Here is a 14,472-nt window from a genome sequence, read left to right on the forward strand (position 1 = left end):
TGTTAAAAAGTTAAAATTTCTTTGGCATTGTTGAAAATTGAGCAGAAAAATTTCAATTTTACATTACTTTTAAGTTTTTCCATATTGATTCCCTTAAGTTAAATTTAGTTATTTTTACAATAAAAAAGTTAATATTGTGCTTGCTATCACTAAATAAATTCAGCGTCTGAGAAAAGAAGAAGAAGAAATGAAGAAGAATATGGAGAAATGATCTTGGCAAAAGGGTACTAACAGGAGAAGCTTTACAAAGAGTTTAATGGTAAGTTGTTTCTGGCATGCACAAGGAATCATCTATATGGTTTTATTTTATGCTCTATAAATATGAAGGTGTTATGTAGTAGCTAAAGAATGTTTAGTTTTGATGATGTTTTGCCGCATATCTTTATAATATATTAGTTGCCTCTATATTTAATGAAAACTCATTAGATGCTAAAGAATTTGTTAGAACATAAAATTAGTGAACATTAACTCCTACAGTAGTGTTATTTTTTCAGTCTTCTAGGCTATTTCATATGTCTTAAAAATGTTCCCTAAGTTCCAACAGTTGTAAGTTGTTCGATCTGATAAGTCTCTTCAAGTACTAATATTATTGACAGAAAGGACAAGGTGAGACAACTGACTATATTTGATCTCATGATAAATGAGAAGAACTAACAATGAAATTCATTGTAGATGGTGTATTGCCGAAACAAAGATTGTAGGTAAAGTGACATACTGATGATACGAAAGCATTTACTAATTAAATATGACAAAATGAGGATATTAATTTTAATACGATCAAAATGTAAGACAGTATAAAGGAGGAAATCAACTCCTAATTTCCAGTTAGTAGGAAGGTTCCTTGAAAGATATTCAAGGGTTTGATGACTTCTTAAAATACCTAAGTTATAATATATTAAGGGAAAAAGTAGTTTCTCCTTTCCTTCTACAACTCAAAGTTACTTTTCAGTGTACTTGATATTTTCTATTTTTTTAGCAATTAAAGTTCCTTTTATTATGAATAATGATTGGTGAAGTTTCTACAGAAGAGAATCAAGTATAAATTATGTTCTCTGCTTTTTGGTTGTTATGACATTTTCAATTCAAATAATTCCACAAGCAAGTTACCAAAGGTATTTACACAAATGGATCTGTGAGTGTGATTTCTGTGAAATGCATTTGCACTATTTATTTAATGAGACATTTACCGAGTCTTCTTCATAGTAGTATTTGATTTGAGTAATGTGAACAAAATATTAAGGAAGATGATAAGTTTATACCGTTAACAATTAAGGTTTGCTTATTGTGCTTCAGGTTCTTTGTCAAAATCTTAGCTTGTGACAACAATGCAGGGAGGACTTTTGAATGGTTGGATTTTTCTTTGCATCAACTATAGAATATTTATTTAGTTTTTGAGTTCCTCTTTATTTAACTAGAACTACAGTGATTAGAATATTCAATTTTTATATGTTATGTATTATGTAATGACAATTAAAATGTTTTTGATACAAGTGTTCAAAAGTCATTTTTTCTGCATTGGAAATTAAAAAAAGGTCAAAAATACACAAATATACGTGTTGGGCCCGTGCCAGCACGGGCCATGCCCATCTAGTATATATATATGTGTGGGAACAAAAAAAGTTAAAAGTTGAAATACCATTTTATCCCTACACTAAATAAAAATATTATAAAATAGCTAATCAATTAAATATTAAATAGTAATTATATAATATTATTATTATATTATACTAAATTCTAAATTCATAGAAAATAGTTAGACATACATTTTTATCCTTTTAAAAAATAAATTAGTTACATTTTTTCAAAAAAAAAATTGTATTTATTTTTATTTTTCTCCTTCGATTTACTTAACATAATATATATATATCATATAAAATAGGCATTTTAATAATCTACTTTAAAGTATTTCTTATTTCTAATTACTTTATTTAAAAGATTTAACTCCAGAATTCACACATTTTCATTTTCATAACTTCCACATCATAGTAAAGGATGGTGAATTAGAAAGACATTAATGTTTTCATGAAGTAACATACATTCATCTTATGCATTAAATGAATTACAAATTTAGATTAACTTTACACGTTGGAATATACACAAGCCCTAAATTTCAATAACCAAAACCCCTCATCTCTTGGTTGCATTAATACTTAAAAATAGGTCAAATAACTACAACCCCAAAATTCTAATAACCTAAACCCCCCTAATTTCTTTGCTTAGAACATTTTCTAATAACTACAACCTACTAAATTTTAATAATCAAACCCACATCTCTTTGCTGCATATTTCTCAATTATTGCATACCCAATGGTAGTTACATATACATTTATGATGGTTATTGCATATATATTTTTATTTTCTTCCTGAAATGTTTCTTAAGCTTAATATTAACACATTTGAATATTTTTTCAATTCTTTTTTGTATGTCTTGTATTATATATTTGTTATTTTTTTAGCTTTGGTTTTATGAAACTTATACGCTTTCATTTATTTATTATTTTTCTCTTTTATTTGCTTTAAATATCCACTTTTATATCTCATAACTAATTACATATTCAATTGCTACTATATATATAACTCTCATACTTTTCATATTCACAACCTCTAAATATTTAATTTAAGATTTTAAGATAACTATTGGTGTTCCTCCAATTTTATTTATATAAATCATCTTCTTTGTTTCATGAGATCCTTAGGTATCCTTTTCATTCTATAGTTAAAGTAGTGAAACATTTATATCATTTTTGTTCTATTGATTCATTCTTTAGTTTGACTCAACAAAGAAGGATCTTCAATTTTGATTGACTATGGTAGAAGGAGTCGACAATAACTCGAAAAAATATGTACTATTTATGTATTTATGTTTACATCTATATTGTATGATTAAATTCTTAAGAAAGATGAGTACATTGTATTTTTGTGTTTTCTATCTATTAGACTTTTTAAATTTAATTTTCTATGAATTTTTGATTGATTAGTCATTTGTGACTTTATTGAAAGTTTGCTAACTACTAACCAAAATTCAAAACTTACAGTTGGTTGCTTAAAAGAACTTGATTTTAAACATTAAATACGCTTCTTATTTGGTACTTTTTGCCATATTTTAAAGATGTATTATTAATTAAAACTGCATTTTATTACTCACTACATGTTTTCATAAAATTTTAATTATTCCAACAAATTTATGAAAATTCTCATGGAACACACGTGCAACGCACATATCCAGAAACTAATTTATCTAAAAATATACAGATCAATTCCCACTTTATATAGTTTTCTCCTTTTATGAAGTGGTATACCCGTATTCTAAAAATCATAAATTTATCGCTGATTATTTAGTTAGATTGCTCAACCCCATAAATAACCATAAATTAGTGTTTGTTCCATTATAGTATGTTGGATAGTTAAGTCATGTCATCTACCATTCAAATGAATATAAATAGTGATGCTATATTTGCATGTGTGTAGGTATAATACGCAAAGTTTAATTAGTAGCATAAATATGTATTTAACACGCCTCTCATGTGCATGCTTGATTCTTTTTACCAGCTAATGGTTGAAAGGTGAGTTGTGCATATTCTCTACGTAATCAATTGTGGTGCGTAATAGTTTTAAGGACATTTTGACCCTATATATACTACTACTATATATGCACCATGCCATTTAGCAACCCACAACAAAGATCAGCAAATACTAACAATAGTTTATCATCATCATATATACATGTATATGCTACGTCCATTACACACAGAATTGTTAATGGAGGCCAAGAAAAACACCATTAGTGTACTTATGTTACCATGGCTAGCCCATGGTCACATAAATCCATACCTAGAGCTAGCCAAGAAGCTTGCAAATAGAAACTTCCACATTTACATTTGTTCCACTCCTGTATGTCTAAGCTCAATCAAGAAAAGAGTTACAGAGGAGTATTCTCAGTCAATAGATTTAGTTGATTTTCATCTTCCATCATTGCCAAATCTTCCTCCTCATTACCACACTACCAATGGCCTTCCACCCCATCTCATGACAACTCTCAAAAATACTTTTGAAATGAGCACTCCAAACTTTTCTAGGATATTACAAACTCTACATCCAGACTTGGTTATTTATGACTTCAATCTGCCATGGGCTGCTGACTGTGCCTCCTCTGTTAACATTCCTGCAGTGCAGTTCCTCACTTTTAGCGCAGCCGTGATTGCTTTGGGCATCCACATGTATGATAGGCCAGGAGAAATGTTCCCATTTCCTGAATTGTACCTGCGTGAACAAGAAATACTTTCATTGAAGAATACTGTCCCTGGTTGGAAGTTCCCATTCGATGAGGGTCTTAGGCGATCACAGGACATTGTTCTGATGAAAACTTGCAGAGATTTTGAAGGGAAATATATGGATTATCTTGCAAGTTTAGTCTCCAAGAAAATAGTCCCAGTTGGTACACTAGTTCAAGAATCCACCAACAAAGATGACAGTGAGGAGATCATGCAATGGCTTGACAAGAAACATAGAGGTTCAACTGTGTTTGTTTCATTTGGGAGTGAGTATTTTCTATCAAAGGAAGAAATTCATGAAGTAGCTCAAGGACTAGAGCTTAGCAAAGTGAACTTCGTTTGGGTCATCAGGTTTCCACAAGGTGAAAGAATTAACATTCGAGATGCATTACCGGAAGGGTTTCTTGAACGGGTAGGAGAAAGAGGAATAATTATTGAAGGATTGGCTCCTCAAGCAACAATTCTTCAACACACAAGCATTGGAGGGTTCGTGAGCCACTGTGGATGGAGTTCTTTCATGGAAAGTATGAAATGTGGTGTGCCCATAATTGCCATGCCTATGCAGGGTGACCAACCAATGAACGCTAAGCTTGTAGAATATATTGGGATGGGAATGGAGGTAGTGAGGGACGAGAAAGGGAAACTACAAAGTGAAGAGATTGCAAAGGCGATAAGGAAGGTGGTAGTGGAGAAAGGTGGGGAAGCGATGAGGAAGAAAGCTAAGGAACTGAGTGAATATATGAATGCAAAAGGGGATGAAGAGATAGATGGTGTGGTGGAAGAGCTGTTGGCACTTTGTAACAACAAATGATCAGAAATAAAATTTAAGAGTTATGACCATTACTCCATAAATGTAATTTAACTGGTTGTATTTACAGATCATTTATCCTCTTTTCTGTTTTATCATGGTCTTCTCCAAAATGCCTCATACTATTAAGAGTATACCTATACCTTACATGTACCTTCCCGATCTTTTCAACTACCAGTAGGATTTTGTTAGCACACTCAACAATCTCCCATTGAACGAAGTTCCATGTGGCTCACTACAACAATCCACAGTTCTCCTAGAACTAAGTTCACATGGCCCATTACCAATGATTGATGGGTCAATTTTTAAGATAAACAATCTACTACCCACATGACTGACCATTTATGGTCACCGAAGCCCAGAACTAGCTTCTACTTGTGCGTGTGCGTCTCAAAGCTACCTTTGGCATGATAAAGTTAACAAATCGAGCCCCATGGCATCACTCCACCATCTCCATAATCATATCATCAAATCATTGGTTCTGCTATTAGTTATTGGACTAAAATAGCTGAAAGATATTCTTAACATGGTGTGATATTGTCTGCTTCAGGCCAATCCCACACGGTTTTCTCTGAAAAGTTTCACACTAGTAAGAGTATATCTACACCTTATATGTAGCTTCCCCATCTTTTCAACTACCATTATAGGATTTGTTCGCACATTCAACAACCAGGTTTGTATAACCCTTTTACTTCCTCGATGGATAAACAACTTGTTCCAGACCAGTGAGAATGAAGACTGAAATGCCACTGTTGCATTTAATTTCCCTCGAAATGACAAAATAGAAAAACTTGCAAATTTAACACATGGAATGATCAATTACCTTATGGATCGATACATAAAGGAGCATTCACCAACTTGATCTATGATAACACTCACTTCTTCTTGCATCCTAGAAAAGTTTTTCTCAGTGTGTTTCTCCATTTTCTTGCAAACGGATAGATGCTAATGCCCTCCTTCCAAGGAAGTCTGTGCATCAGTTTGAAAAATGAAAATGGAAAAGAATGATCTGTACACAGAAGGCATTCGTGGATCAGCACATTGAGCACTAAATTTTCAAGGTGAATTGCTAGTCATAAGAAAATGTGATGAATTGTAATCAATTTAGAGAAATTACTAGAAAAGGATTCCAAATGTGTTTATTTACAGCAGCTCCAATAGTTTTAAAATTTTCAATTTGGTCTTTAGTACCACAACCTAGAAGAACAGAAGTACTTCCATTAGACAACTCATGTAGGAACCATCTCTGTCATCTATCCAATCCATACATCAGTCTTTGTTGTGAATAAAATGATGCAATTACTACATTGGGTTGTTGGAAATACCCACTGCTTGCCCCAAGAGGATAGACTTCACTTGGCCATACCCAAGTTGTGGTTAACACACGAAATCATTTTGCCCACAAAGCATAATGTTGTCTCATCTAAGCCTCTGATCCATCAGGAAATTTATATGAACTGGTCCAGAATCAAAACTTCAATGTTGTCTCCTGAAGAAGAATACAGATATATCTTTTCACAAGCGATGACATGATTGGCATTCTCTTGTGTTGGGGCTTTTCGGGTCTTCAAGTCATTTTTAACCTCTCAAAATTGTGATCTTGATAGTATCAGATTAACATGAGTACAGTTTGCAAAGATGACAAATGTGCCCAAGGAATCATAACTTGATATTCTCAGTTGTTGAAAAAGAATCTAGTAAGCTGCATTTCCCTATCCAGCAAAGCCAACATTGTACTTATTTCCTCTGTGTGTGAATGCCACTTGTCTCCTGAAACAAACATATGAAATTCTGTTCCAACCTGAATCCAACTGCATCCAGGTCTCTTCCTAAGACCCTTTTTCTTCATCAAATCCCTCAGTTTTGAGACTTCATCCCATCTTCCAGTTGTTGCATATGCATTTGAAAGTGACACATAGTGTCCTGAATTATCCGGTTCCATCTTAATTAAACAATTAGCTATACGCTCCTCGAGTTCTGTCTCTCTGAGTTCTCTACAAGCCACAAGCAGTGATTCAAAAACATTTGCATCAGGTTTGAAAGGCATACTCTGAATGAGCTGCATAGCTTCATCGAGATCACCACACCTAGAGAGAAGAGTGATCATACAACCATAATGTTCCACTCTTGGCTTCATATGATACACAGAGAGCATGTCATAAAAAACGTCTAAGCCTTCTTTTACCAGTCCAGCATGACAACAAGAGGATAGCACACTGGTGAAGGTTATGCTGTCTGGTTCCACGCCTTCCTTGCACAGATGTTTGAACAATGCAAGTGCTTCAATAGCACGGCCATGTAAAGCATAACCAGATATCATAGCATTATACAAGGCCAACTCCTTTTCTGGAATCAAATCAAAAATGCATTTTGCACAATTTAGACTTCCACATTTAGTATACATATCAACTAATGAAGTTGCTACTGGAAGAGATAATGGAATCTTTTGCCTTAAAATGTATCCATGAATGGCTCTTCCGTCGTGCAGTGACGCCATATTTGTAGAGGCTGAGAGGGCGGCAACAATACTTGCACTATTTGGTCGATACCCTGCTTGAAGCAGTTGCTTAAAATATGTAAGTGCCTCACTGTTGTGACCATTTTGTGATAGACCACTGATAAGAGTAGTATAAGTAACCGTGTTAGGGTCTAAACCAACAGTTTTCATTTGTGTAAACATGTCTATGGCCTCATTTATCTGTCCATTTCTTAAGAATCCAAGAATTACAGAATTCCAAGATATGGTATTTTGTTGTAAACCATAAAGCTGCATCTGGTAAAATAATCTTAATGACTCACCACTCAAACCCACTTCTGCATAAGCAGCCAATAATGTATTCCACAAGACTAGATCTTTCTCCATTGTGTAGTCAAAAACCCGTCTTGCATCTGGGATTTTCTCACATTTGGAGTACATATTTATAATACCACTTGCTACAACTATGTCATCCTCAAAATTGTTTCTGATACAAAAACAATGCCCTTCTCTGCCAAGTTTCAAATCCCTTAATTCTGCTGAGGCTGATAATATTGTTGATAGTGTCACGGAGTCAAACCTAAAACCTTTTAATCTCATCCAACGGGACAAGTTGAGAGCCTTGTCAATTTTACCAGATTGTACATAACAAGACATTAGCAAGTTCCATGTTACTACATCTTTCTCAAACAGCCTATCAAATATTAGCTCAGCATCATTAACCAAACCAACTTTAGCATAAAAGTTTATAAGTGAGCTCCCCAATATGTTATTCAAATCTAATCCACTTACGATAGATATAGCATGGCCTTGCTTGCCTTCTTGTAGAGCACATAAATTGGCTGAAGCCGAAAGAAAACTCGACAGAGTTACATGAGTTGGTTCAATTTCTTCAGTTCTCATATCATAGAAGACTCCAATAGCTTCCTCATTGAATCCATTTTGCATATAACTTACGATTAGCGAGTTCCATGCAACTACGTTTCTTTCACACATACAATCAAACACCTTCCGTGCATCATCCAAAACCCCACATTTCCCATACATGTCAATAAGACTACTAGCCACAAATACACAATCTTCATAACTTAATTTCAAGACATGCCCATGTACACATTTCCCAAATTCAACAAAATTCAAAGCACCACAAGCTTTCAATACATTTGGGAGAACAAAATTGTCACCAAGAATCCCACTTTCAAGCATTTCAATGTATTTCAACAAAGCTTCTTTAGACAAATTCATCCTACAATGTAGTCCAATAATTGCAGCCCAAGAAAACACATTCTGTTTTCTCAGTCTGCAAAACAAATGATTGGAAACATCAAAAACATCACATTTTGCATAAAAAATAACAAGCTTTGTCTCAATGTACTCATTCCTGGAAAAAAAATCACCCCTTTTTAGAATCTTGGCATGAATTTGCTTACCCAATTTTTGGTTTCTCTCATAGACACAGCCTTGGAGGAGTTCACCATAGAACTCAGGTCCAACATATAAATTCCCATACTCCATTTCCTTAAGAAAGTCCACAGCTTCTTGAAGTTTACCCTCTTTGCATAGAGACCCAAGGAGCTTGAAGTAGTGAGATTTATTGAGAAATTTTTCATTTGTTCCATCTTCTTGGTATGATATGAAATGGGTCTGTGGGAATTTCTGAAATGAATTGGGTTTAGAGGTGCCACGGCCAGGGGTGTGAGGATTGAAGGTTGGGTTAATGGGCAGTGAAGCCATGCTTAATTGTATAGTTTTGAAGAAGAGTAGTGTAATATGGATATGGTGTGATCATTTTGGCCTTACAAACAAGCTAGGGGTGTTTGGTCATTTTACCATTTACAAAAAGAGTACAAATTTCTTTTGTTTTTCCCTCATTTTTATCCTTCTTTTTTAGAAAGAAGGGAAAAATGACAAATATACCCCGAACTATCGTAAATGGTATGAAGATATTCTACGTCATATTTTTGGGACATTGATGCCCATGTTGTCCAAAAACTAGAGCATATATGTCCTTCACTCTAACAAGAGACTAAATAGGGACACATGGCACAATCTTATTCGTCGATGCGATATTTAATAAATGTCGAATCGTGAATAAGATTATGACATGTGTATGTTTGTTAGTATAAAGGGTATATATGCTCTAGTTTTTGGACGGCAGGGGTACCAATGTCCCAAAAATATGACGGAGGATATCTGCATATCATTTACGATAGTTCAGGGGTATATTTATTTTTTTCCCCTTTTAAAAATGGGTGTACGAGAAGGAAATTACTAGGCAGAAAATTGAACCCTCAGCAATAAAGTGAAAATTAAGATAGTCAATCAATTGAGTTATTAAAATTTGTTTTCCTCTCACTTTTATCGGCTGAGATCATTTCTATTTGTATGTTTAGCTTAGAAAATTTATTACTTTCCCCGTACCATATTAATTTTCAAGGTTATTAAATCGATTGTCTCAAAAGGTTAAGAAGGCAATAAAAATAGACTTTTTGCTTATGCTCTATTGTATCGATCAGCAGCAAAATACTATTTATGAGTTAGTCATGAATAGATTTTTTGGTCACTCTTTTGATATGGAGGCTTACTATTAGGTAAGGCTACGATGATCAATAAACTCACCCAAACAACAACAGATACAAATTTGCAAATTATACAGAATTACTGAAACCTAATAAATTAACATGTTCAAGTAGATATTATCACCATACCTTCTTTTCTTTCTCCTTTTCCCTAGATCCTAAACAAATATAATTACAATGTCATTCTATAACATTAAGATGAAATTAATTATTTAAAAAAAAAAATCATAAATTATGATATCACTAAATTACTTTATGCAGCGATATTTTCAATTATAACATATCATATCTGAGTTTAAAGGAGATAACAATACTTTGCTTAAAACTGCTTAAATTTTTCATCACTAACTCCACTATCTCCCTCTCTGTATTTATGTTTCACAATTCAATTTTAAATATCATACATGTATCTAATGCACAAGTATATATGTTTATCTATGTTTTTTATACCTGCATATATCTGTTTCATTGCATAAATGTATCCATTTTTACTACCATACATGTTACATGTAGAGTATCATACACGCATGTATATTTGTGTTTTGGTTAGCCTGGAATCACATGTATCCTATGTAATTTTTATTGATATCAAATATATACTAATACGTTCAATTGGAGAAGGGTCTAAAATGCTCCTCAAGTATTTGAATTGGTACAAAATTACCTTCATCCACCTATCGGCCCTAAAATACCTCTAACATCCACCTTTCGGCTCAAAAATACCCTCGATGTTAATCCTTTGACTCATATATATTTGCCCTTATTTTTAATAGCTCCCTTAAAGTAAAATTATTAAATATGTATTTATTATATTGCTTAATGTGATTGGTCCAAATTTAAACCCTTCTCAAATAAATAATAAAAATGATATTTTTAAAAATTCTATTTTTCTATAAAACCACTTATGATTCATATTTTGACCCGATGCACTTGAAAATAATATTGAAAAAATAATTAATTTCATAATATCTTTCTATTGACCAATTTTAAATCGACCCCAATTTATTATAACGTAACCCAACTCATAAATGGGGATCCAACTAAAATCCATACTTACCCAGACTGATTGTCGATCACTCCATCTAAAAAAATTATTATTTTCATTAATATAAAATTTTCTCTCAATTATCCAAATGTCTTGTTCATTTTCGCTTTTATTCCTTTTTGTAATCTCTTATTCTTAATTAATTAGGATATTCGGGACTCAAATTTGAAATGAACTCGCATATTTATATTCTTTTAATTAGTATTATTGTCTTGATGGGATGAGGATGGGGATAAGAAAAATGATTATTTTTATTCTTTTATTTTTAATTTTGGGTACACACAAAAGAAAAATATAATATTTGTACATATTTACTTAATTAAGTCATCTTTTATTGAACTAATTATTTCTATATGAATGCATCGTTATTTTTCTCCTTTTTTTTTCTCTCTTGTTTGTCATAAATTTTTTTAAAAAATAGTGGACAAGATCCAAATAGAAAAAAAAAAGGAAGAGATAGGAAGTGGGTCAAGGAGGGAGGAGTGTAGAGAGTAGATGCCTAACTTTTTTATAATTTTAAATTTACTAAGAAATTCAAAATCAAGTCAATCATGTGAGCTTATATATATTAAGTAATTTCAAATTATTTTAACGGAAAAGGACCTAAAATGCCCTTAAACTATGAGGTTTGGTATAATATTACCCTCCATCCACCTTATGAGTATGATCTGTTAGACATAAGGGTAGTTTTGAGTTGAAAGGTGGACGTCAAGGGTATTTTAGGGCCGATAGGTGGATGGAGGGTAATTTTGTATCAATTCAAATACTTGAAGGGCATTTTAGGCCCTTCTCCGTACATTCAATAAAAAATCTAATATCAAATATACACTAATTTATCCCAACAATGTATCTGATCATGGATTCATATTTAGAAAGAGAAGAAGAATGAGGAAGAGGAGGAGGAGGGGAAGAGGGGGAGAAGGAGAAGCATGAGGATGAAGTGAGTTTACATATTCTTAGTAGATTTGTTGGAGATATCGATGGAATAAGGTGATGATTGTTTAAATTTGATGTAATTCATCTATGATACTTTACTGGTGAAAATGTGAAGAAGTTTCACAATCGATGAGAGATTGAGAGTAAAAAGAGGGAGATGGACCCGGGGGTGAGGGTGGCAATAAATTTGTTATTTCTATATTCCAAACACGATAAGATACGTAAATGGAAGAACTCATTGGTAAATTCTTAAAGTTTATATCATTTTGCGCTTAAACACTTCAAGTGAGACTTGTACATTTAACACATCATTTTAAGCACTTTTCGTTGATATGACATGGATGAGTATAATAAACGGGAAGGTCTATTAAAAGGGACAAACAAGTTAGTCAATTAAGTTGGAGTCCTTCAAGTCTTAAATATTGGGTAGAAGTGACGAATAAATAAATAATATTAATTAGGTTAAAAGATATTTTCTCAATAGCCTCAAACTTTTAACTTTTACACTTTTTTTCTCTATATTTTTTACCTTAAATATTTAAATTTTTACCAAAATAGACAAAAAAAAAAAAGGTGCTCTTTCACAACTCCATCTTCTTCCGATCGATCCTCTTCAACCGTAGGCATATTTGTCAATCCTTTCTTCTTCTCCATCTTCCTTTATATGCAAAAATATGTGCTTTTATTAAGAAGATTTATCAAGAAAAAATTATGAAAAAAGAATAACAAAATATGTATATGTTTGAGTTTTTTTGTATTGCATTTATTTTGTTTGAGCTTTGAATAAACTAAAAAGAGCATTATTGATAAGTATGAAAATCACTTTGTGTCCATTCTTAAGTTGCGCTTAGTGAATCCAAAGTGATTGTTTCAGTCAACGACTTTCGTAGTTGACCGGACAACTATCGAAGTTGTTTATTGAAATAATTACATATGTATGTCTGTTGATGTCCAACAATTGTCTTTAGTTGTCCGGCGATAGTAGAAGTTGTCCCAACAATTAGTGCAGTTGTTCGACAACTGTGTTCTGTTGTTGATCAGTCGAAGAATTATAAAAATTTCTAAAGCTACTAAAATTTTCTTACTATTGTTGATAGTTGTGAAACAACGAAATAGGTGTAAAAACAAGTATTAAATATTCTTTAGCGATTTCAAAGTTGTTTGATGAATGTCTCACTAGTTGAAGATTGTGTAATGTCTTCAGGTATTGTGTCCATCTATGAAAGATCAAATAATAATAGCAGTTGATTACATGGTGAATGGGTAGAGAATCCTACTCGTTATACTTGGCGATCAAAGGGTCGAGAAACAGTACCAATAAAGATAAGTGAGAATGTTATGTACAATTAGTTGGTTGAGATCATTGTGATAAAGATGATCTCTCTATTACTTACATGTTTGGCTTCATTGAAAAGCAAAAAGGAGCTCCTTCTAGGATAAGGGATAATCGTTATTTACAATATTTTTTGGATGATCGAAGTAGGCCCATTTTAAGAATATATGTGGTTGAAAAGATAGCAGAGACAACAAATTCAGTAGCAAATAATTAAGAACACCCTGTTACTATTGATATTTCTATAAACGAGGACACTTCTCAACATTTTATACCAACACAAGGCAGACACATGAATGATGACGGCACAAATTTTTATAAAGGTAAAATTTTCAAGGACAAGCAAGAATTAACTAAATTGTTGAAGCTTGCTTCTGTGAAGAAAGATCAAAGACTCAAATCACTAAAGAGTTCTAAAGATGTGTATTGTGCTAGATGTGTAGATCAAATTGTGATCGGTGAATGCGAGCAACAAAACTTCAAAGTTGTAATAGATTTGAAATTAAACAATACCGCAGCATTCACTCATGTGGGGCACAACATCTTACAAGTCATCATCCACATGCTTCAGCGGAGGTCATCGCAGAATACATGCTACCTAGTTTCTTGAATGGAAAAGGTCCCTCCACAAAAGATATAAAAATTATTGTTCAAGCAGATTTGGGCTGCAAGATTAGCTACTGAAAGTGTTTAAAAAGCAGTGAAATTGCAAGGCTATGATAAAAGGGACACTGGAGCATGGATATGCAATTTTAGATGGTTATTGTCATATGCGTATGATTGTAAATGAAGGAAGCAAGACATCGTTGAAGCTTGATGACAAGGGAAGGTTCAAATATTTTTTTTGTATCGTATGGAGCTTGGGTTAGAGGGTTTGTGCATATGAGAAAAGTATTAGTTGTTGATGGTACATTTTTAAGAGGTCGTTGTGATGGAGTTTTGTTGTCTATTGTCGCACAGGATACATAAAATCATATTTTTCCTGTTGCATTTTGTGTAGTAGATAAGGAGTGTGATGCTGCAT

The 14,472-nt window shown here is 32.9% G+C and overlaps 2 protein-coding genes and 1 long non-coding RNA gene across 7 annotated transcripts in view; 2 read left to right on the forward strand and 1 right to left on the reverse strand.

The window, feature by feature from the left end:
• Window positions 1–1,500, forward strand: part of LOC125842186 (uncharacterized) — a 5,227-nt gene extending 3,727 nt beyond the window's left edge. For all 3 annotated transcript variants that reach the window (XR_007443877.1, XR_007443875.1, XR_007443876.1), the window contains 2 exons: window positions 164–259; window positions 1,294–1,500. This is a non-coding gene — a long non-coding RNA (uncharacterized LOC125842186). The remainder of the gene's footprint in view (window positions 1–163; window positions 260–1,293) is intronic.
• A 2,223-nt stretch (window positions 1,501–3,723) lies between these two features.
• On the forward strand, window positions 3,724–5,903 carry LOC125842149 (UDP-glucosyltransferase 29-like). Its single transcript, XM_049521379.1, has one exon. The coding sequence runs from the start codon at window positions 3,724–3,726 to the stop codon at window positions 5,080–5,082; it is 1,359 nt and encodes a 452-aa protein (XP_049377336.1). The 3' UTR covers window positions 5,083–5,903.
• Window positions 5,904–5,965: 62 nt separating this feature from the next.
• Window positions 5,966–9,327, reverse strand: LOC125842139 (pentatricopeptide repeat-containing protein At5g55740, chloroplastic). Of its 3 annotated transcripts, none has more exons than XR_007443874.1 (2): window positions 6,197–9,327; window positions 5,966–6,088 (listed from the first exon to the last, which is right to left on the reverse strand). XR_007443874.1 is itself a non-coding variant. In XM_049521360.1 (2 exons), exon 2 carries the CDS (start codon window positions 8,798–8,800, stop codon window positions 6,755–6,757), a length of 2,046 nt encoding a protein of 681 aa, XP_049377317.1. In that variant the 5' UTR covers window positions 8,801–8,855; window positions 8,986–9,169; the 3' UTR covers window positions 6,009–6,754. The 3 variants fall into 3 exon arrangements, 2 of the variants coding, with proteins under 2 accessions (XP_049377317.1, XP_049377316.1); XM_049521360.1 differs by having other exon boundaries at window positions 6,009–8,855; window positions 8,986–9,169; XM_049521359.1 differs by having other exon boundaries at window positions 6,009–9,327.
• Between the last annotated feature and the right edge of the window lie 5,145 nt (window positions 9,328–14,472).

The sequence above is a fragment of the Solanum stenotomum genome, chromosome 10 (genome assembly GCF_019186545.1).
Source record: "Solanum stenotomum isolate F172 chromosome 10, ASM1918654v1, whole genome shotgun sequence".
NCBI lineage: Eukaryota > Viridiplantae > Streptophyta > Magnoliopsida > Solanales > Solanaceae > Solanum > Solanum stenotomum.

Excerpts from the sequence above, each read along its gene's own strand:
- LOC125842149 (XM_049521379.1), top strand. The coding sequence starts at position 3,724 with ATGTATATGCTACGTCCATTACACACAGAATTGTTAATGGAGGCCAAG.
- LOC125842139 (XM_049521359.1), bottom strand. The coding sequence starts at position 9,289 with ATGGCTTCACTGCCCATTAACCCAACCTTCAATCCTCACACCCCTGGC.